This window comes from Lissotriton helveticus, chromosome 2_1 (genome assembly GCF_964261635.1).
Source record: "Lissotriton helveticus chromosome 2_1, aLisHel1.1, whole genome shotgun sequence".
Classification (NCBI taxonomy): domain Eukaryota; kingdom Metazoa; phylum Chordata; class Amphibia; order Caudata; family Salamandridae; genus Lissotriton; species Lissotriton helveticus.
In genome coordinates, this window is record NC_136059.1 from 2,040,489,774 (window position 1) to 2,040,514,749 (window position 24,976).

The 24,976-nt window shown below is 42.3% G+C and overlaps 1 protein-coding gene across 1 annotated transcript in view; it reads right to left on the reverse strand.

Moving 5' to 3' along the window:
* FSTL5 (follistatin like 5) overlaps positions 1-24,976 on the reverse strand; it is a 2,936,723-nt gene that overhangs the window by 1,197,285 nt on the left and 1,714,462 nt on the right. The window contains exon 7 of the mRNA XM_078677005.1: positions 1,963-2,129. Coding sequence (XP_078533131.1) covers positions 1,963-2,129 — 167 coding nt within the window. The remainder of the gene's footprint in view (positions 1-1,962; positions 2,130-24,976) is intronic.

The window sequence follows — 24,976 nt, forward strand, 5'->3', positions numbered from 1 at the left end:
TTCCAAGAATATTCACTAAGATGAGGATAGTGACAAATGCTTTAATGGGGCAAAATGTCAGGTTTGATATGCAAGCATATTAAGAACACTTGTAGTAATGTTTCAATTGCCAATGGTAAACCACGCTCAGGGGTCTGTCTGCTAATTATAACGTACCAAATTTGGTAGATTGACCACCTAACATGATTTTATCAAAGACCTATCCATAGCCACCATTTTCACTCGTTTCATTAAACATATATATTTTAGTCCCTGAGCAACATCAATGAATGTATGCTAAGTTTCAGTAAAGGGTTCCCATTCTTAAGCTTCTTTGGGTCTAAGTATACTGAGATATTGTGGGTTTAGCAGAAGCAAATTTTAGAGGAGGTGGTAGTTCTTGTTGGTTGCAGCAGCAACCAAGTGATTGACGTTCACACTTTTGTAAATATCCTCAAGGTCTGACAGTAAAGGTTTTAGATCTGGAGGTTGGCTTGCTTATCGTCCTCTAATCGCTTATCTTCTCATATGTTACTGCGCAAACTCACTAGTTACAGGTAATCATGTCGCAGGACAAACATGCTTTGAGATGTTTTGGTTTCCTGTTTCATATGTCTATGTCCTTAGGTAGACATGCATAAAATTATAAGGGGCAGTAAAATACTCAAAGAAAAATATGTGCCTCATATGCTGACATTCCTTTACTAATATCATAGTTGTGGGTGAAGTGACACAATATACTCTTTAATATTCTCTTTAATTTCCTGATGGAATCAAAGGATGTGACCTCAAATAACAACCGATCTTATCGATATCATCAGCAGTGAGCTTGCAGGATGTGACATCAAGGAATTGCTGGAAAGCTCTACCTGAGTGTAAAATTAAGTTTGAAATAAAAAAAAACTTGAATATTAATCAAATACGTAAGGTTGTTGTGAAGATTCCTCGGTGGAACAAGGTTCTGTATAATGCCCAAGGGGTTCATTATGCATAATAATATCTATGTAATGTGTCTGCATGCTGACATCATAAATTAGGAGTTAGATCAATTTGTCGAGCCCTTTACTTGAATATCATATACCAGTGGTCTGAGCATTCATCCTTGGTTTGCCTATCATTCACAGGGATGCTGTTATGTCTATCTTTTCACTCTATTGTGCTTCAGAGACAGATCAATGTGTTTGTTTTTTACCACCATGGGCAATATTTCAGCGTAAAATGGCAGGTGGTTTCTGGACGGGTGCCACAGAATGCCAGGATGCTCCTCAATGTGCTTAGGTATTACTATCATACACCCTACCATGAAATTCCCAGGATGCTCTTTAATGCACTTGGGAATTTCCAGTTGCCTCTATTTTTAACCTTGTTTTGTGTCCTCGCCTAACTCAGCCCCAAAACATTTATATCTTCTAGACTGTGTTTCCACCTGTAGGCTTCTCCTGGGAGAGCACAAGATGCTTCTCTTCCATATGGCCATATCCCAGAGCAGGTGGTTCCAAAGAGTCTGTTTGTGATTAGGGGAATGAAAGAAAAACAATCCTCTACAATCCATACCATCACTACCAACCTAATTTCTATCTACTTCCCAGAATGAAAAGGCAGTCAAGGAGATATTAACCCTTATAATTCCACCATAGGGCTCTTAAGCAAACTTTTGGGATTTGCCACATATGCTGGGAGGTGCCAGTGGTGGGAATGCTTACAAGAAGCAACCAGGGCTCTTTTTTTAAAAGACCAGACCTGCTCCCTGCTGGAAACCAGGGCTCACCCAAGCATCCACAGGGGCAGCAAGCAGATTCTTAAGGATATATCAGCTAGGATGCATAGAGCCATCCACATAAGCCGCTGAAACCATGCAGACCGCGATATTGCTATGATTGTTGATTGTCTTGGCAACAGTAACACATTTGAACTAGTTTTGAATTTTCAGGCGTGTCTCTTTAAGACTGGGCAGGGAGCTCTTCAGGATTCCATTGTACTTACATTGATGTCTTCCAGATCCAGGTTGTTTAGGACAACATTGTTGCGCTTCCAGATGATCGGGGGGCGCAGGTTTCCTTGTATAGTGCATATGAGCACTGCACTCTGTCCCACAGTGGCCGTCGTCACGCTCACTTTCTGATCGTCCGGCAGACTCAGCTGAACAACTTCTGTTAGGAACATATAATTCAGGAGACCATTAGCGGGAGGATTTCAACAGTCATTTTAGAGACTTAATTGAAATGCAAGGAATTACTTCCCTTTGATTGCTGAAAGTTTAAACCTTTCCACAGAAAGGACAGTTTGACATTTTAATTAAAGTGATTGACAGGCATCAAAGAATAGGAAAAGAGACAATGAATTTCACATAACGTTCACAGAATATTTGTAATAATCATGAAACATCCTACCTCAAGCAACTACATTATTTAAATGTCAAGCCTCACCATGACTATTCCGTTCCCTTAATTTTTATTTATTTGTATTATTGCCGCAGATATTCACACCAATTTAAAAGGTTTTGAATACGACCTGGTAATAAGGGAAAATGTTATTCATGTCACGAATCACATCTTTCATTCAAGGCCACGCAATTCAAGGGAAAAACTCAACATTTAGCCACAAACCTATAATATTGTCTATGTAGAAATTCAAGTCAAGCTAGGCTCAGAATACACTTATAACTCATATGTGGATTAACTAGATTGTGTAAATACATTCATTGATGTCATCATTTGTGTAGGCTTTGTTTCACTTCCGTGTTCAACACTGTTGGGAATTGGGTTACTGGTTGAGGATGATAAAACAGTAGCAAGCACAATTTCTGTCGGACTGAAACACAAGCACAACCTAAATTAACCTATGCTTAACCCTATGGTAACTTGCCACAAAAGCAGTTAGGCTTAACTTAGTGACAATGTGTAAAGTAGTTATGCAGATTGTTTCCCACTGGGAGCTGGCGTTACTAGCTGGGGAGAAGGAGATTTCTGCATGAGCAGCCACCAACCAGGGCTCCCTTCATTCCCTAGGGACTGTGTCCCAAAACGAATGGGAGCCCAGGGAATAACGTGACTTCCGTGCCCTCATGCCTACAGGGTACACGCCCTAGCTGTGACTCCCTGCTACCAGAACAGGGAAACGCAAGGCTAGCTCACTGCTGACTGAGTCGACTTCTGTGGTCTCAAATGGGCTGTTAGGCATTTTTGTGACGCGTGTCCATCCCGTCCATTGGTGCCTCGGCCCCCCCTTTGTTGACAAGGATGGAGGCTGTGCATACTAAGCAGCTGCACCATTCGATTAAGAGCAGCTGCCTTTGGTAAATACTACATGTTGAGGCCCAGCGAGGTCTCTCCGCTGTAAACTATGGTTTGTGCATCTCCCTTTACCAGAAAGGACACAAATTGGGGGACACCTACTGGAGTGTCGCAATATGGGGGTCAGACCTCATTGTTGAGTAAACATACAGCAATTACCATATTACTCATAGTAGGCGGGCAGATACTCCTGCGGCCTACATTGCATGCCTACCTGAAATCATTGCAACTTAGTTGCCCTGACAAAGAGTGGTGGGTACTGCCTGGCTTGAGTTCATACCCTAGCCAAACAGAAACCCCATTTTAACAGTGGTTATATGGTTGCGCCAGACTGGGACAAAACTTCAAGTTCAAGCCCATAGCGATGGAGTGTGGGCCAAATAAGTGGGCCAAATAAGTAGACCAAATTTGGCCAGCTGAAAAAAACACTTTAAACCCTGGTGCGCAGTCTGCTCAGCATTGCTTTGCAAGGCTATGCTTCATCTTGCTTTACTTCCGATGAAGCTGTACGGCGAGACTTTGCATAGGTTCCTGGGAGCTGTGCAAAGGTGTATCCGTTGTAGGCAGGATTGCATTTGTGCAGGAAGGGGCACTTTCCTGCACAAAAACAGTCCTACGAGTTGTTTTCCTCTTTCTATAGTGTGGTGCATAATGCAGCACACATGGAAAGAGGAAAAAACGGAAGAAGTGAACATATTTCTCCTTGTTACTCCTCACCTCAGGAGGCGTATGGATTTGATGCTTCCCTAGGCTTATATCACTTTGAAAATCTGGGGACAGCGTCAAATTCCATGGGTGTTTCATGGGAAAAGTCACTGCAACGCCTAAGAAACGCACCCCAGGTGCAGAGTTAGGCAACACAGTGAATTGCTCTGCGTCGCCTTACTCATGATTTATGAGGCCACTCGAAGTCACGCAGGGTGGCTTTGTGTGGCTTCATACATTTTTTAAAAGCCCTGCGTCAAGCATGCACCATTTTACGTGGTGCAAAGGTGACGCAGGGATCTCATAAATAAGCCCTCAAATCCTTCGTTTAGTGATGTTCCTGAATTTCCATGGCATCTCCTCACCGGAAGGCTGACCCCTGGCCCATAGAGTATGATGTACTCACACACAACAGTACACCGATGTGGGCTCACATTGAGCATGAGTGAATGGATTTACTTGGTTACTAGTAGGAGGTCACATTTTAATGAAAATTGAATTTGCAAATAGATCCATATTCATGTTTACATTCAACCTACCGACGCAAATGGTTCAGTGAATTGTATTCTGTATAGCAATAATTATCTCTTTGTTGTTCATGGCCCAATTGTGGCTGAGAACTCCTGAAGACAGGTGAATCCAGGTCTAATGCATCACAAAGTCAGAAAAGGCATCAGAAAAACATATTTGTTCAACTAAGAAGAACTTTCTGATATCTGCACATGACAGAGAGTAGGACTGCAATCTACTGCTTATCAGGTGTGTTCTACTAATGCCATATGCTGCACGTCGCACTATATTGCCATAATGTATATCGTCGATCTACATAGAGTGAACCACCACATTGCATGTGCTTAGTGGTGTCAATCATAGTGATGCAAGTAGTTGAAGATATAACCTCATGGCTCACACTTCTGTCAATATGTACCATATATTTTAATCATGGCGGTGGACAATATTTTATTAGCAACGGAATACCTAGCACATGTGTTGTTCTCACATGCGTTGAAGTGTCATGTCAGTACAGGGTCCACAACTAAGCTCTCTGTGCTTGCACTTGTGCGTAATATCTGTGTTGTGCAGATTGTGAATAATTTTAAAGGAAATTAGCGAGCCTTAGAAAATAACTATTTCTGGTTGTCGTGGCACGAGTGTTTTCCTACACAGACTGGTGGTTCCTCTGGCCATGTGCCGCATATTGCTGTGATGACCATCGTTTGTAAGTGTGTCTGACTGTGGGGTCACTGCTCATTGGCTGCCTGGATCTCCATGCAGTAATTCCATGACATCAACTTCTTCTCTTAAAGCACTTCAGAACTTTGGAAATTGGGGGTTGGGTGACCTATAGCAGACTCTAAATTCATCCATTATGACTACCATCGTTTGTCTAGGCCCTATTTATGTGGTGAGTGTCCATTGTGAAGCAAACTGAACTTTTCACAGACTTGACTTGCAATAGTGAAAGCTATAGGAGTGTTTCTAAGCTAGCTCTTAGGAGGTGACCTTGACAGCCATTCAGATGGAAACTTACTCTTGTCTGAAAGGGGCTCTAGCTAACCTTTGCCATTTACACTGGGGGTGTCCTTCCAGTCTAACCATCTGGAGTCTGCTCACTTACAGGTGTGCTACACAATGCAGCACACATGAAAACAGCAAAAACAAGGAGAAATTAAACATTGCTCCTCGTTGCGCCAGGGTAAGACCAGGTTTTCCCTGGTCTTAATTCTGGTACTGCCTCCTATTTACGCCTCCATTGTAAATAGGAGGCAGTGTCAGAATCAATGTGTTGCGGTACGACGCCCACAGCAACACCCATTGCCCTCCCCTTTCACTCTAAGCATGGCGTTAAAAGGGGCCTTAGTTATAAGGCAGCGTTAAGCCATGCTAAGTAGCCTAACGCTGCCTTGTAAATAAGGCGATGCCCCAATCACCACTGGAACCTCCTAAAAAGTGACCCTCTTGTGGTGATAGGGACTTGTACATATGCCCCTCAGTGCCGCATTGACTTTAAAACTGCCACTAGTAGGTACAGAGCTCGTGCCATACCATGGTTCCTCAGCCTGTAACGCAAAATTGCCACTGGGGTTATTTTAAAGGCCCCATCATTTTATCTCCACCCAGTTTCCCACAGTTTGTCTAAGCAGGTGAACCCTGTGGGTGGCGTGGTGTGGCTGGAGCACAGAGGTATGCTGGTCCAGCCAGTTTGTCCTAGTTTGAGACTAACTTGACACCTACTAAGGGTCTTTTCTAAGGAAGAAATGTGGCATTCTTCTTTTTAAATAGCTTAAAGTCTGAAGAGAAAATACACGTGATATGTGTTGAGAATGTTCAACCTAATGTCCATTATTTCAACAAACTGACAATTGTGGTCTGGTGTCTGTCACTGCAGTGACTTTTCTTTACATGTCTGTCTGCCCCCCCCCCCCCCCCTCATTGTCTGTCTCTATCACACTCTCTCTGTCTCTCTCACCATCTCCTTTATGGGTACAACCAGACAAGTAAAAGGGAGAAAATGAGGGCTCACTTTCCTGGCAACAGCAAGTTGATAAATGATTTCATGGCTCATAGAAAAGCATGTGGTTTATTTTTCTGATATGTCTGTGTGCGTGTATATGTGTGTGTATCCTTTTATTTGTGTTTGTGGAAAAACATGCACACTAGGGGGCACATTTTAACATGGGAAAAGTGAAGTAAGGGTGGCGCAAGGGGCTTGTAAATAAGCCCCCAAGTGTGGTCTTGTAGCAGTGTAGGTCTTAATCGTTAGTTGATCTCTGTGGTAATGTATAATTTATGAATATACTTTGTGTGTTATGATGACTGTATTCTTTTTCTCCTTAAGCATCGGGTAAATGGATTATTGATGATGGGACTACGGATATAGGATAGACTGTCTGCTTTTGCATTAAGCTTGTTTAACCTAATCCTGAAATTATGACCGGTTGAATAATATAAAACCGTTTAAGCAGAAATTGTATCGCAGGAGCATGGGGCTGACCGGAATTTTAGTCACTTGTGTGTTTATGGCTTTGTTTTTAGCACAAAATGTATCTGCACGTCCAAAATGGACAGAAAGGCACATTTTACATTAAAATATAATGTCAAATTCCAGATTCCTATATCACACATTTTAGTGGGATTTCAGCCCCCCCCCTCCACCCCTGTGGGGGGGGGGGCTCAAATTAATTTCACAAAAGTAAATTATGTAATTTCCTCGTATCCCTACACACTGTGCAGTGCTGCTCTTGTGCTGTGCTAGCTCCACGCAGACTCTCTGATTGGGGCAAGAATACTAGCCGGCGTTGCTGCCCTAAATGCACCTTGGTAAATCCAAGGAAGCTACATTTTATTACAAGCGACGTCTTTCTTTGGCTGCAACGCTTCATGAAGAGACGCACTATCTCATTCCTTCTAGTAATGCGTGTTTACACAATGGCTTTGTACTGAGCTGCAGCAAGAAGCTATCAGATGAAATAAATGTCTGCGTTTCTCTGTGAAGAATGTTTGCCGTAATCTGTTGTCAGTGCCCTGATTCCTGGGCTGTGTTTATTTTCAATAGCATACGCTGTGTGAGAGATGACAGGCAATAATTGCATCTAAAATTCACCCGCGTGGATAACAAAATAAAGTATAGCTCTTTAAGAAAGGCAATGGGTCAGAAAAATATCAGTTAAAACCTCGTTAAACAATCCGAGAGACAGAGAACGCCCCATTACACCTCAATGGGGACATATTCCAATGCCTGCGTTTCTATAGCCTTGTGAATCATGCGCAAGCACAATCCGAGAAAATGGTGTGCCTATTTCCATCTCTTCATGTCTTACCATCCTTTCAACTAACAACATCTGTCTGCATATTAGCTTGCTGTCTATCTATCTATCTATCTATCTATCTATCTATCTATCTATCTATCTATCTATCTATCTATCTATCTATCTATCTATCTATCTATCTATCTATCTATCTGTCTGTCTGTCTGTCTGTCTGTCTGTCTGTCTGTCTGTCTGTCTGTCTGTCTGTCTGTCTGTCTGTCTGTCTGTCTGTCTATCTGTTTGTCTGTCTGTCTGTCTGTTTATGCCTTCATTAAAAAAAGTAATAATTTTATTCCTGTTTGTTCTTAATTTTAAATGATCTATTCGGATTTCTTTGTTTCTCAGCCCACCATCTTAGTGTTGCATAGCTCATGCTGTATCGCCCGTGTTTTCCCAGGAGCACACACCCACATGGGTTCAATAGCCTCAAGAGATGCGCCACGCAGTGTAGTGTAGAAGACCGCATTGATGTCAGTCATAATGCACAGAAATAGGATTTATTTTACCAATAAGGAAGCAGAGAAATATAGCATGTTTATTACCAAACACAATACAGTTGCACACAAAATGTAATCCTTGATAGCAACTTTTCAACTTTTTTTCCACAAGGCTGTTGTCTGATGTCTTTACCTGCACTTTGTATAAAAAGAAGACCACAGCTTTGCATGTGCTGAGATAAATGTCTGGGGGTGAAGAATATGGGGATGATGTAGCCAAACAATGTACTGAATATATGCTGTGGCGTAGCTAGGTTGCCATGGGCCATTGGGGAAGCAAAGTAACTGGGCCAGCTCACTAGGATGACATCTCAATCTTTTAGCTTCCTTTATCACTCCTCAACCTCCTTCGACAGTCTGCATCTGCCATCTCAAAACTCACTACCACTCTCATACTCACAGTATGGTATTTCCACTCCCTGTCTTCCATTTCTTGAAGTCAAAGCCATAATCCTAAAAATGCATTACCAAAGGAAATAGGTCTGACCCATATAAAGTGCATGCACACAAAGACATATGCAGGCATCCCACATTCACACTGCTACCCGAACATAGCACATCCGGCATGCTGCCGTCGTACAGGCATAGACCTCACTGTGCACTCACACAGGCACACCAACGTTCAAGTTATCAACAACTTATCCTGCACTTAGAAAATACAATGTTAATCCTGCATTCACACAGGCACACCTTTCCCAAAACACAGTGGTTATCCTGGACTCAAGGAAGTATACTGCTAACACATAGGAGCAGAGTTTGGACAAATGGTAGCATCAGAGACAAAGGTTGATTATCCTGTGCATCGGTCCACTAATGTAATTTAAATCTCTTGAAGTAAATCACACTGAAGCTTGAATGTCTGCTGAGGTTATCTAAGCTCCCATCAGTCACACTTGGATTAGCGCTGCAGACAATGGGAATCTGATTTCTGGAGACTTTTATGAGGAAGAGCTGTGGCATAAAAAGTAAGTCCCACTTGCCTTCTAAAAAAACAAGGAGATGGTTTTCTTTGTAGTACAAGCATATGCTAAAAATAAAATAAAATACAATCTGAAAAACAAAATAGAATAATATGCAATCTAAATGTAGGGGACAGTTGCTTCAATATAAAATTTGAAAAGTAAAGCTTCAAAATGATCTGCCATCTTCAAACAATTAAAAATTATAGATTATGCAGAATACTGTGTCAAGATGGTAGCATGATTTTGAAGCTTGCAGCTGTGATGCCTGGTGCTCTGCATAACAAAGTTGTGGTCTGATTGAAGCGGAGGTGCTGGTACTCTCTTTATTCAATTATCACTAGTCTGCATTTTCAGTAGCTGCTGGGGGATAACCTAAAGGAAATATCTTGTTAGGTACAGAGTAACACAGTGTAAACTGGCAAACTACTGGTACTTAGACTAACTAACATCATAAAGACCAGCATTTGTCTACTAGGCAGAGGTAAACATTGGCAATAAAGCCAATGGCCGAAGAGGCCTGATCCACTGCCTGATTGAATGTATTCTGAACTAATATGTGAATGAAACTGTCTGATGAATAATTGACGTGAGCTTACCCAAAGCCCATTTTCTCTAAGCAAGAATATGTATTATATTTGATGAAACATGAGACAGGAGAGACCATTAAAACAGCCTTTTGGTCAGATGTAAAACAACACAGAAGTAGATACAGCACAGAGAGTAGGATTTCAGGGAGTCATTGGTTCACAAGCAAAAGACATAAAGCACTGGTCAGGACCATCACAATCTTCCCTGAAAGACTTGGAACAAGAGTGGTACTGCAGCGCCTGCCAGTGCATACTTCCTTCAAAGTCATACAACTAGTATGCTACTGTAGGGCCAGGCAGTGCACGTTTCCTTCAAAGACATGGAACAAATGTGATACTGCAGGGCCAATGTAAATGTAAATGTAGACGTATTTGTAAAGCGCACTGATACCCCGGCAAGCAGTGTGTCCTGGCGCTGTACTCATACCGCTAGGGAACCCATCCTGGCTTTTCCCCGTGAAATGTCCACTCCTGGGCATCCCCGGGGTGCAACCAGGCATCCCCAGCGCTGTAGGGGGCCATTGTGGAGGTTAAGCAAGCTATTGCCCAGAGTTGCAGCGTGGGACTCATGCTCAGAGTAGGCACCGAGGCGAGAAATCAGGTCCGAGGAATTATGAGCCCAAGATCCACCAAATCAGCCGAGATCAGCCGAGGTGGGATGTGAACCCTGGTCCCGGCCAGACCTCTGTACCAGGGACTGCCGCTCTAAGCAGTGAGCCACACTCCTCCACTGCAATCTTGCTTCAAAGACAAGGACCAAGTATGGTACTCAGGGCAAGTGCAAGCTTGCTTCAAAGACATCGAACAAGTGTGGTCCTCAGGGCCATTGCAAGCTTGCTTCAAAGACATAGAACAAGTGTGGTATTGCAAGGCTTCTGCAAACTTCCTTCAAAAACATGAAACACGATGGCACTAGGCAGCACCATTTAATGCCTTGGATATAATAAAGAAGTGCCATTTTAAATTTGGTACACGTGTAAGGAACAGCACTGAGGTGTCTGAGTGTCACTCTGACTAACACACACTTAGCAAGATTTCCACACACAAATCAGATATAGCACCAGGAAGGAGTTCAAGCTTCCCTGATACCCATAGATCACATACAGTGAAGGAACAAGCTTTAATCACTTGCACAGAGCATGGACAGCACCACACACACACACACACACTCACTGTGCAACATTTGGTAGGATTGTAAACTCCCTTCACATGCAGTGCAGGTACAAAATGGAACTCACTTGGAAAGGACCCTGTACGAAACGCCGTCGGCACGCTAAAAATCCCCGCCATTTACTGAAGAAACCCTGATGGGCCCTACAACACTCCAAAAATTACACATGTAAAAGAGAGAGATGCCAATGGGGGATACACCATATTACCATTGGCAATATCTTTGTGATGCGGATGATAAATATTGAAAACTGCTGTATATTATAGAAGTAAACCTGAAAGCTATATCAAATACGAAGGGGACTAGGAAACACAATTTTAAGTGTCCTGTTTTTTGGTGTATCTCTGCTCAAGTGATGCAAGCTCTATCCATTACATTTCTACCGATTTTAGAGCCCTGAAGAAGTCACGTTTGTGACGAAACGCGTTGGCAGCTAGCAATTTTCTGAATTTCTATTTTTGATGAATAAAAAGTTTTCCAATACAACTCTCAAGACTTGGACTTCACCTTTCTCTGGAAAGCGTTTATGTTATATATTTGAAAAATACTGTTGCATTATTTGGCAAAATATTACAATTTGTGTATAATTTCCCTTGTGCTGGTCACTGTGTTTTTTCATTGTATGTGATGTTTTGCATCACTAGCTAGGGGGTGTTTACGGGTCACGCCCTCGACCTATACGCACAGGGTTCTGAGCAATTGACAAAAGACTATACATAGTGGAATAGTGTGCAGGTAGAAAATAGCTCTGACCCCAGTTTTGCTGTGTTTTTCAGGTACAAAATGGTCATCAACAGCTCAAGCTAAGAAAACATTTATCACACTGACATCAGCATGTAAGCTCATTTAAGGGACACTATATCCAGAATAAAGCATAGAAGTGGCTGAGCCCTGAAGGCTGAAGCAGTTGCTAGGCTTCTGTTTAGTTTGAGGTCCTCTTGTGACTTCAAGTCCAAAATGAGCTTAGCTTCCCCTTGCTCGAACCTCATGAAGCAAAATTGAAAGGCAAAGCATTACATTTTGATGTCAATCAATCAGGAGCGAGAACGGGAGACCAATCTACTACTGAATTAACCAATGTGAGACAAGTAAAGCTGAGATCAATTTAATCCAGGCTTTGCCATTTGACCAATTGTGTGATCCTTAGCAATTAATGTATTTTATTGTGTCTCCTATTTTCTTCATTATCGCATATGCTGAAACCTTGAAATACATGAGGATGAGAGTTGTAAAATAAAAATGTAGCCCACATTTAGGGTGCACATGACAACTGCCTTGCCTCTAAGTTCACCAATGGTATTGTTGGAATACACTCCACTTTCAAATGCAGGGATCATTAGGATCTTTATAAATGTTAAAGCTCCAACTCATTGAAAAGATCTGTGATAAGGAGAACACAATTAGCATGAGGTGGATCCTCTAATTAAAACAACACTAGTTCCCAAAGCAGACACTTCATCATACATTTCCAGTCTCACATTTGAGTCCTAATTTCACCACAATTATTACTCTCCCAAGCAACAACTTGTCTAAAGACAGTTTTAATCAAGTTAACAAAATCATAGTCATCAAAAACCATTGAAAATCAAGCCTAACTTTATAATCATTGCTTACTTAAAATGCACTTTATTCCTGGAGAAAAGACTAGATAAATTGCAGCCATTAATGAACTGCAAACATTCCAGCATCCCCACACCATTGAGGGCATTATTAAATGTACAGAAATCGGACACAACACAGACCCTATGTACAAGACTATCTGTAGTATTAGCCAACAGGCGAATAGCACTACAGTGAATGAGAGGCCAACTTCTATGCAGACCAGCTTCCAAGCCTTTCAATACGTAATTCATTTATTTATTTAGGTTTTTGTACAGTGCACGGCCACTCATGAAAAGTGTACCTGCGGTAAGGTCCAACCATCAGTCGGAGGCAGAGGGATCATTTAAAAAGCCAGATAGATTAGGCTGGGTTTTGGCTGCGTTTGAAGGAACTCTCTGCCGTAGATGGAGGGGAAGAGCATTTCTGCTAGAGGCGGCAAAGCCCGAGAAGGAAGAGTCGCCCCATTTTTTCCTCCTACTTTTTGGCACAACAGCCAACAATGCGTCTGAGGAATGCAGAGTTCTCACTGGAAGATAGTGTGTCAGTCTGTTGCCCAAGTAACAGGGACCATACCTGTAAAATGCTCTATGGGCCATGACAAGCCCCTTGAACTGAACTGTTTTGCGAAATAGTAGCCAGTGAAAATCCTTGAGGTGCAGACAAATGTGGCTATATTTCTGAAGATTTGAGAGAAGTCGGACTGTTGCATTCTGCAGCAACTGGGGTCTCCTAAGTTGGTGAGCAGGGAGGCCCCAGCACAAAGCCATGGTGTGGTGCAGCTGCGAGGTTCTGCAATGACAGAAAAAAAATTCCTATGCAATGCCCAAGATATATGAGATGATGAAGACTCCATGTGGCTAAAAATGACGAGCCAGATATGACATTAAAAATTCTAGAAATGTTTGTTCCCATATGTTGAGGGATCTACCTTTGGCATCCTTTGGTGGCCTCAAAGGCAATCGTGGATTTAGCCTGTCAACTTCGTCAACACAAATCTTCTTTAAATTTGACATAGTTCCTTGGATTTCCTACGGCCAGATTTACCAATTTATCATGCAGCATAGTGCAGCGGTTGCAAATGCTGCACTGTGTGAGAAGTAGAGAGCGCCAAATTTACAGAAATTAGGCACTCTCCTCCCCGCTCGCTAGCGCCAGTGCTGAAATGAGCTGCAATCGGCCCCAGACACATGTTTACACCATAGTGCAAGGGAGTTAGACTAATTTTAAACATTTTCACACTTTGTCTGTTTGATCTACAGCGCAGCACACATGCAAAGTCTAAAAATAAAGCAGAACAACAGCATGTCTCCTTCATATCGCCTGGTTGAATGGTGCCCTATTTTCTATGCTAAACCCTGTGTACTTTATTTAGGAAATTGGGTTTAGCAGCAGAAGAATTGGGTGAATGCATGGGAAGGCCCATGCACCATACGCTCCCCATACCATATAAATTCATGTTACTTTCACGTTATTTCACTAAACAAGTTTAGCGCTGGAAAGAAAATCAGTCAAAAATATTTTGTGCAATTTGCGTCACTTTTTGGACACAAACACAGAGTAAAATGTTGGTAAATTTGCCCCCTAGAGTTATACTTAGTGCTCCAAAGATCGACAAATTCAAAATTCAATTGCTGGTTTACTAGAGGTGGACAGATGCTAGACTTCTCACAACCAGATTATGTGGCTTGTTTCTGTAAAGCATAAACAAATGGTGACCAGCCCCCATGAAGTAGTGGTGCAACTGTAACTTCACATTTCTCTTGAGCGCTTCCAGTGTTATCGTTCATAGTAGTACTTTTGGAGAAACATCTTTCCACATGGAGTAAGGATAAATGCATATGACAGGTTGTGACAACTGACCCTCTACTGTTACATTAGCTTAGCAGCTAAATCTGCTATTCTTAAAACAAGCATTGGCAAAAGCAATATGTCTGGCTTCCATTTTCAATCATTTCCCAAAATTTTGGGCTAGGACTTTCTTTTTTCTTTTTACGCTACCCCCTCATAGTAAAGACGTTTACACCAGCTGGCATTTCGTTATGCTGTTGGGAATTTTGCTAGGAACACAGAATATAAAAAGTTAAATATCAATTGTAATATTTTGGAATATTCATTTCAGAAGAAGGGGTCTTATCAAATTAATGTTACAATATTCTGCTAGATGACAACACAGTTACACTGAGAAAACTGCTCTAAACTTCTGGTAGTTATGACTCAAAGCAGCAGGCCTTTCTCCAAATCCAATTATGTGCTATTAACATAAGCAGTATCTAGCTAAAATTACAGCCAATAAACATGACAATAAAATTCACAAACCAACTTGGTAAAGGGTGAAAAATATAAGTAACAAAATAATTTAAGAATGCTCATGAGTGAATTAAGGGTATCATAAATATGTTTTTTTACATTTTGAACTAAAAAAGCACCAATAAGACCCAAAGCACTATGTCAGACAATAGGTGGTATAAACCAAGACCTAGGCAACATTTCTATGAACGAGCTGGGATCACATATGCCTAGAAGGTCTCACTAGTGTAAAGTTTGACTTTGCGACTCAGGGTCAGTTGTATCAAAGCTGTTTTCCTATTCTGTATATAAAGGAAAATACATTAGTACAGATTGGCCTTAATCATCTTTAATGAAGTCCAACTCCTGTAGTGGTGCAAGAGAGAATATTGTAACCAGTGGTGGTCCTCAGATTTCCATATGTTGAACTTGGGCTCCAACTGAAGCCTTCTTTGTCGGCACCAAAAGTTCAAAGTGGGGTAAATATGGAAACTATTGTCGCTGAGTTTGATTTACTGCTGGGATTTTGCTAACTTGTTTTGGTCCCATATCATATAATAGGACCTAATCACTTTTTGGACATCAAAATTCGCTAGTGTGACACAGCTTACTCTATAACCTAGCAGGGCGCCACAGGGCTTGATACCTAAAGAGCATGCCATTTTCTTCACAGCAAAAACCTCATAGCACAACACCCGTGGAAGCCAAGCTGCCTATGAGGTTGCTTGTTTCCTGTGTGGCCTCAGAACTTTAAGTGCTTCCTCCATGACTAACTGCATTTTTTTGCAGACACTGGCAATACTCCCAAACTTTGAGGTGAGACTCCTAGGGTGAAACTTTACTCCAGTAAGGACACTAGTATGTCGAGTTCAATATTTAAGATACAAAAGCCCTTCTCTGTCAATTCTGTCAATGAGGTCCTAGGTGGCTAGTCCATTTTACCGTCAGCAGCTGTAGTCCATGGGTACAAGTATAAAGAAAGTCACCCCTCAGCCTTTCTTCATATAGATCGAGGAAGAATGTGCTTCTTCTGTTTTTTTACCAGGTGCAGCTATGCTCTGAGTGACTGGTGCTGGGATGCCAGTTATTTATTGCATAATATCTGGTGATTGGTGACAATACCTAACCTAGTTAGGAGGAACCACAAAGCTTCGCCTAGAGCTCCCACACTCCACGCAGTCGTTGTTTCATTGAAATAAGGAACTACCACTGAAAACAGTTCCTAGCTGTTTCTGGAAATTGCTCCCTCTAAATATAGGCATAATCAGAATGACCGGTTAGGATTCCAATTCAATACGTTTCCTCCTTCTAGATCTGTATATTTTAAATATGTTAAAAATGCCAGGTCCCAGTCTGTCCCTTTAAAATGATATCTGAGTCCCTATCCACTACCTGTTCCTGTATACCAAGATAAATGGCCAAGAGCAGTTCACTCTGTCGCCTTGCAATCCGAGTCCAATTTATTTCCTCTAGACAGGTAGTTAGTTCACACCTCTACAAAGTGATAACCACTGTCAAGAGGAAAGAGCCAAGAAATCTGTTATTATTGCTGCTAAGGATTCCAGGAAACATAAGGAGGCAGGATAGCAGTCAACGAGTTATTATAGTAAAGATCATGCTAGTACAAACAGATCAAAAATAGCAATTTAACATTAAAAAAGTGCATCCATATTTTGCAGAAACAGTGAGTGCACTGTACTTGGTCCTTCATTCTAATTGTATCTAAAAAAAATGCAGATTTGTACCAACAATTCAAGGCAATCTGAAAACTAAAAGACAAGCCATAAAAATTATTTTGATACCTCTAGTAGATTGGTGATGAAGGCTTCACCACATTGGAATTCAAGCATATGCACTCAAATAGATCACCTCCTTCCTCACTGGAAGAACGCAGAAATTCCACCTACCAGCCTTCACTTTGAAACCCAAGAACATCATCTGTGGTGTCGCTCAAATGTGTCCCTTGTCTCTTGATCAACATCGTCAGAACCAATGAACTAAACATCATATCCCATGCGAACGACACCCAGTTAATCTTTTTGTTATCAGAAGATCCCTCTACCACGATGGAGAACTTCCACAGGTGCATGATGAGCATCACCGATTTGATGAAAGACAAATGTCTGAAACTCAACACAGACAAAATGGAGTGCAATCTTTAGGAACAACACCTCCCCAGGGACTGATGCCTGGTGGTCTTCCAAACTGCAACCTTGGCCTCATCCTGGAGAGCAAGCTCTTGTTGGGAAGCCAGATCAACTCAGCCTCCTCTGCTTGCTTATTCATTCTTTGCATGCTCCGCAAGATCTTCAAATAGCTCCCCCTCCACAGCAGATGACCCATCACTCAAATCCTAGTCACCTGCCCGCTTGACTACGGCAACACACTCTAAGCAGTAATCCCCTTGCACCTCTTCAAAAGACTGCAGACCATACAGAATTCAGCAACAAGACTCATGCTGAAACTCCGTAAGCATACCCACATCACCCCTGAGCTCAATAAGCTCCACTGGCTCCCCATTCAAAACAGATGTCAATTCAAGATGCTGATTGCTAGAACTGGGGGCCCCTAGTTGGCAGAGGTAGGTACCTTTGCCCAAATAGGGACCCTTACTTCTAGTCAGGGTAAGGGGGTACACTTCTAAAATAACCCCTGCCCTTGGTAGCTTGGAAGCAGTGTGTAAAGCATTTGTGAATACATACAGTAATACAGTGAACACACTACAAATGGACACCACACCAGTTTAGAAAAATAAGTAATTTTTACTAGACTTAACGCTAGACCAAACAACAAAAATCCACAATACTGAAATCAAAAATAGGCTTTAAAATGGTAGAAAATAGTTCAGTTCAATGTAGATGGTAAATGCAACACTTTACTCTCAAAGTACCTTGGATGCTTCACGGAATACAACAAAAGGGTCACTGGGAAGGTGATGTGTTGGTTCCTTACTTTTGGAGAGATGATGAGTCCGTTTCTTACTGCAGTGCAGGGGAGGGGATGGTTCGGTTCCTTACCGGAGAGGAGGTGATGCATTGGTTTCTTACTGTGATCCGGTGTAATGCGACAAGATGGCGCCTCAATGCAAGGCGACTACTTCAGATGTGATGCATGCATGCCCGACGGTCGTGCGGCAAACTCAGTAACTTCTGAGCCATGACAGGCCCTGCGACACGCTTCTCCGGTGATGTGACGGGGACCTTTGTGGCGGCGACACGCTTCTCCAGTGATGCTACATGCTTCGTCGATGATGCAACGGCGAACAGTTGCAACGGCGGCACACTTCTTCGGTGATGCAATGGCAGCTGCTTCGGCGGTAACATGCTTTTCCTTGTTTCGTCGCGCTTCCAGCTTCCAGTGACTTGCAATCTCTTCTGAGGGCTCCAAACCACAGTAGGCACCTCTCTGCAGGCAGAATTCCACAGCAAGGGATTTCAGGGTATATGGGGGTGAAGTCTTGTATCCCTGAGGATTCAGGCAGGAGGCAGGCTCAGTTCAGGCCCTTGGAGATTATTCTTCAAGATTGCAAAAGTACACACAAAGTTCATTTTATTCTTTCCTTGGCAAATAAAATAACCACTGCAGGCCAACCCCAACAGCACAGCACAGGGGCAGTCTCCTCCTTGCAGCTTCCCTGGTTCTTCTCCTTGGCAAAGTTTTGTCTTGATTCCCAGAAGTGATCTTAAGTTCTGGGTTCTCTCTTTTATACACCAAAATCCTTTGTCTCTGATGGCAGAGAGTGTCTGTACCTAGTCCAAACCAGTTCGGTGCATTCCTGGATTACTTGATTTACAGGACTCCCTCTTTCCTTTGACAGTGTGGGCCAGGGTAATCAGACACACCACAGGAGGTAGGACCAGCATTGTGGAAGGCAGGTTCAGCCCTATTCAGGTCCAGGTGCAACTCCTCCCACCACTCTACATGCAGATAGGTCTATTCAGCCCTGTGCTGACTCACCCTGTCTCCTGGAGACCCTGTCACTCAAAAACCAGACAAAGAATACACAACCTAGCAGAGGCAGGCTTGGGTAGTTAGGCAAAAAAATACCTACTTTCTAAAAGTGGTATTTTCAAACACAGAATGTTAAAACCAAATTCACTAAAATATGTATTTTATCATTCTGAGTTCAGTCATACTGAACTCGAATTTCTTCCTAGTTCCCTGAGTCAGTTAGGATTATAAGATGTTATAATTAAACTGCCCATTCTGGCCTATGGGAACAGGTAGCCTTGCAATAGTGAAAAACGAAAAATGGCTGCAATTCACTATCAGGACATGTCACACACACGAGGGCATGTCCTGCTTTTTACCTACAATACACCCTGCCCTTGGACCTAGCGTAGGGGTGACTAATATGTAGAAAAGGGATGGTTTAGGGACTGGCAAGTGGGTGCACTTGCCAAGTCAACATGGCAGAACCAGACTGCACACAGTCTCTGCAATGGCAGGCCTAAGATACACTTTACAAGCTGCTCCAGTGGGGGGCACCTTCAGTGCTGAAAGCCCACCAGCAGCATTTGATTTACAAACTCTGGGCGCACGCAGTGCACTGTACTACGGTCTGACAGTAAACCAAACAAGCCAATCACGAAGTCAATAATCCATACACCAATTTAACATAGAGAGCATATGCACTTTAGCACTGATCAGCAGTGGTAAAGTGCCCAGAGTCATAAAACAGTCAACAACAGGTCAGAAACAAATACAGGAGGAAGGCAAAACGTTCAGGGATGACCCTGCAAAAAGGGCCAAGTCCAACACTGATTCACACCTACAAAGCTTTCCTAACCAAGGAGGAGCATACATCAACCCTGCCTGAATTTCCGCCAAACCAGCAGGTACCTGTTTCCCGCTCCCTCTCCTCACGCACACCCGACACATTTGCCGATGCAATAGTGAAGGATTCTCCTTCTTGTACCTCAATGCTAAGTCCTGAAATTACTTCCTCCTTCACCTCCAGATCTCATCCTCCCTGCTGGAATTCAGAAAAGGAATCAAGACCTGGCTGTTCAACTGAACCCAAACTTGCAGCAGGGTTCTCAGCACATGGATATATTCAGGGGTGACTCGTCACGTTCTGGTCATGTTTGATTGATTGATAAAATATTCTCTATTTTTCTAAATGGTTTGTGATATTTCATGTTTTCAAAATATTACTGTTTAAGTACTGCATAATTGCGTTTCACATTGCCTCTAAGCTATATAATGTTAGACATAACATATCATGACAAAGATTGTTATCTACCATCTCAAAATAACTCAACGTAAATCGGCATAACATTGTGTAACCTAGATTACTACTTAAATTAATATATCAATGATATAATTCAACATACCATTATCTGGCAGTGCATAACATGAAATAGCGCACCTCATATGTGTACCGTCATAAAGGTGTTTAGCATGGGTTGCAATAACAATCTTTATAACATAGGCTATAATTGAACAGAATGTAACAACATAACATAACAACACACAGGAATAACGTAACATAACATAATATACGTCCATAAAGTAGCAGATTGCCAAGACGAAATATAAAAACAGCATAACATGGCATAGGATAACAAACAATGGCTCACGTTGCTGCTAAACACAATACAAGCTAGCATAGAATACATTAATCAAATACATTCTTATGATTAACTCACAGCTCATAACGTTAGTTGTCACTGAAATATTAATGCTTACTGATCCAAAGATTTGCCCACATTTTGTTTCTTTTTGCCAAGGTGTCTGCATTGAAAATGTAGCTTTGAGCTTCACTGTGATACAAAAGTAATCCCCAGAACTTTCCTTAAAGAAGACCCACTTCTGAATGACTCTTGCAGAATAGCAACCTAATCATGGGCTGTGCTTCCCACGTCAGCCACTATGATTCATAGCAGCAGAAGAGAAGAGGAACCCTGATGCAGAGACTACAAAATGTCCCCATGAAATGGGAGCATATAATAGCTACATCATTTTGTCCATTACCGATGATCCCATAACCTATAAACCTATGCAGCGCATTCTTAGCAGTTACATTTAAAGGGCATTAAAATGTACCTCACTCATCACCAAGCATGCACCTCGTTGAGTAACCCCAGCATTGGGAAGATGGGAGACTCATGAAATGCCACTGTTTGATCTAGGACACATGACCTATGCACTCGCTAAAGGGAGCTCACTGAAACAAGGCAATGGCTGAAGGAGGCTGCTCCAAAGCCCCTCTCCATAGAATGTTATTAGTTTGTGCTTGTGTTGAAGTGTTTTGGCAAGAGCAAGCTGTCAAGCCAGATCAAAACCCCCCTTCGTTTTTTGTGCTACTCTACAAAATGAAGTCTTTAGCAGCCTTAAAATTGTGCAGTTTGGTACTATGCTGTGCATCACCAACAGGAGCAGGGTCGGATAGGCCTTTTATTCCACCAGGAATGTTGCCTGTGAGCTGGAGCCCCAGGAGGCCAGTTTTGAAAGGGCGGGCTGGTCCTGGTGCCTCTGTCACTTTCTGCAGCTCCCTAAGGTTAATTTCATCAGGCACAGGGAGCTTTCAAGAAAGAGAGGAAGAGAGGAAGGGATGGCTAAGGTAGAGAGAAAACGATCAGACAAGGAGAGGAGAGAAAGAGAGAGAGAATGGATGTCTGGGAAGTAAAATTGTGTGAGGAGATTCAGGGAGCAGTGTGGTTTGAGCATGTTTGCCATGGTCACTTTTTGTTCCCTAGTCCAGACATGAACAGGATCCCTCGTACTGTCAGCAGTTCATTAGACTCATCAGCTCAGCATTGCTGAGGTTTGTGCAGCTCTTATATTGGAGAAAATGTAAGGGAAGAGAGGCCAATTCATTAGCCCATGACGGTCATAATGTTCTCATCACCCTCCACCACGCCGAGTCCTCTGAGTTGCAAGGCACTGGTGACTTTCCTCAATTTGGGCTTATTTTATTCACTTCGTTTACTATAATGCAGACCGTGACACACATAGTTTACAGTGGTTTGGCGAACTATGGAAAATATATTTTCTGCTTACTGAAAAACAGCAAGAGTTAGGTCCTAGAATTAGTGTAGGTGGAAGGGTAAGGTAGAATAGTGGCACAAGACTGGGGAATGACTGATTTAGGATCAGTCTCATCTGGACAACAAAGGCTTTATACAGAGTACTAAAGAGTAATCAAACTGAGCAGTTTTGGATGTAATAAGTGTCACAAAATCTAAACTGAAGTAAATTAAACGGCCCCAACGATATTAATTATTTTCCGCGTCAGTGTGCTATTCCATGTTTCATGAGAGTTTGTTTGCTTGGTTAAGTATGAAAGAGCAGCGACTGTCTGAGTTCTGACATTTAGGACAAATTAAGCGGCAGCTACGAAGGCCATCAATTACAACAGTGCCGACAAGACTTGCTTACGCGGCTGCTGAAGGATGGTGGTGAAGTGGGAGAAATCAATAGCCCACTTGACAGCCGACAAGATAAAGGAAAGAGTGCTGATTGAAACTTCAACCAACCAGTTGAACTTGAAACCACATGTACTTTCCTTTGAATTCAAATCAGAATATTTCAGCAGTGTTAAAATTACTGTGCTTTTGTTTGAATGTCTTTCGACGTATCACTTCATATGGTAAAATCTGTTCAGGTGTCTGGGTGTAAAAAGTAATTCTACAGACTTCTATTTAAAACTTTGAATGAAAAACTGCCGTATTAAAAGTATTTACCTGGTCTGCCTCCTAATATAAACATTTCAGTAATGCAAAGCATTCAAAGAAATAGGGTCGGCATACAAATCCAGATAAAATTTATCATTACACTACATCAGATTTTGTAGACATAAAATAAACTATCACGTGATGTAAACTATCACTAAAACCTGAAAGTATAGACCTAGAAATTGAGGGTTGAGTAAACGGCAAATGGAGCAGGGCAATGTTTGAGCAACTCTGTGAATCTGAAATACAAAGATTTGCAGCGTGGAAATCATAGCTGAAGAGATGTGTGCAGTTGCTGCATAATTCACCTCCCTGATTGAAAATAATACGTTCTGAGTTGCATGTAGGTGCAGGCTGCATCTATAAATATTGTTAATAAACATTGACTAATTTGTCTTGCAGTTTACCCTGAGACATTAGTGCCTTATTTTTGCAAATCCAGAATTTTCTATTTCTGTTACTTACGCCCGTCTAAATTATATTATATAGCAAGAAGAGCAAAACGTGTGGAAACCAAATGTTGTTTCACATTTCTAACAAAAAGTATAGACGGACGTAGTAGATGTAGAGAGAAGGTAAAAACGTTTCAAGAACTATCTAAGAGGCACTCCTGCCTCTTCACCCATTAACCTCAGCCCTCAATAAACATAACAAATGAAAGTTTACTGAAGCTGCTGCCAATATCTAGGTGTTTTTTCACACACCTTAATTGACATCACCTGTCAAGAGCCTCAGCGGCGGCCGCCATAAATAAAGGGCGGTGGAGTGGGTGGGGTCACACGGGAAGCGTCACACAGTGGAGGGAAATATAATACAAAACAAAATACAACATATCTTTTGTTGCTGCCTGCTCCAGCATCGTGTCTGGTTGTGCTGCCTCTTCTCTTCCTGCCTGCTGGGATATAACTCCATGTCCAATCCCCATGCTGCAGAGGCAGCGCTAGGATTGGTCTGAGCAGGTAGGAAAGACGTCCTGCTCAGACCAGGGAATCTGTGGGTTTTCTCCAGCCCAGCTGCTCAGTGCAGTTGGGCTGGAGTAAAAAAGTGCGCATGTGTGTTTTGGTCCGCCTGAGACTGCCGGCCAAACACACATGAGCACTTAGGGTGTGGAGTGCACGTAGCACTCCTCCTCCCCCCTCCCATGCCTCTGCCCCACCCCTCCCACCAGCGCTGGCTAAGATCCGTAAAAAGCAAAAAAAAATGATGCAAGAACATCGTTTCATTTTACATTTGCTGTGTGTGAGCCAGGCAGTTGGGCGATGCTCCTCCAGCGCTGCGGAGAAGCCGCCACTGAAGAGTCTTCAAAAACGCACCTGAAACCCACTCTGTGCAGTAGTTTCCAGCTCATCTACTGCCACTGTGTGTTATTGGCTCTGCAATGGGTGACTGTATGACAGGAGTCAAGATTGTGTGACACATGGCGACACCATGTAGGTGGGCAGGTCTGCCTGAATAAGCACTAGTATTGTATATAATTCAATGATGCTGGCACAATGATGTGTGCGTAGCTCCATTGTGTGTGTCTAAGACATGCGCCAAGGCTGTGTTTGAGTGAGTGCATGGCATTTGAGTATGTTCAAGGTAGAGACAAGGTGTAGTGAAGCATTCAGACAGCAGCTCCCCATTTGCTCCCCCTTTTCGTCCTTGTCAGATCACTGTTTGTCCTGATTCTATTAGACATGAAAATGCAAAGGGATTTTCCACAGTGCAGACTTGAGCAAGTTTATATAGCCATATACATATGTTTATATAGTCTAAAGCCTTCATTGTTTCCCCCAGCAGTATTTCATTGTATACTGCAATCAGGATAGATTCCAGATGGCCCTAACCATGTAAGCCTGTCTTCAACATTCCAAAATGTGATGCTCGAAGTTTTCCTGAGAAATGTTAAGGAATTGCATTGTTGGAGACTTGGGTGCATCAATTAGGGGAGATCCTATCATTTGTCACCTTTCAACCAGCTCATGTCAGGAGTTAGAGAAGTAACGTCTAGAGCAGCTTAATCATTTCGGCCCTGGTTAAAAAAAGGTAGGCTGCATTGTGATCTCCATGCAGATATAGGATGGCATATGTGCTATCTGATAACACCCTTGCTATTTTCTCCTGATTTAATCTGGCAGGTCAGACATCTCCAAATTAATTAGGGGATGGAGGCAGAAACAAATGACAAATTATGCAGAATATGGTGAGCTATATACAGATTCAGAATTTTACCTTCAAAACCCAGAATGGGAGGTATTTACCACACATTTTAAATACCTAGCCCCGGGTAATGCTGTCTACCTGGTGTGGTAAACATGACACCTTATTCCGCACAACTTGTAATCAGGGCCTAAGTTGGTTCTTAAAGGTGTAGGTTTGGACATGAATGTCTGTTCCGGAGAAAAACTCTTGCATTAACGCATC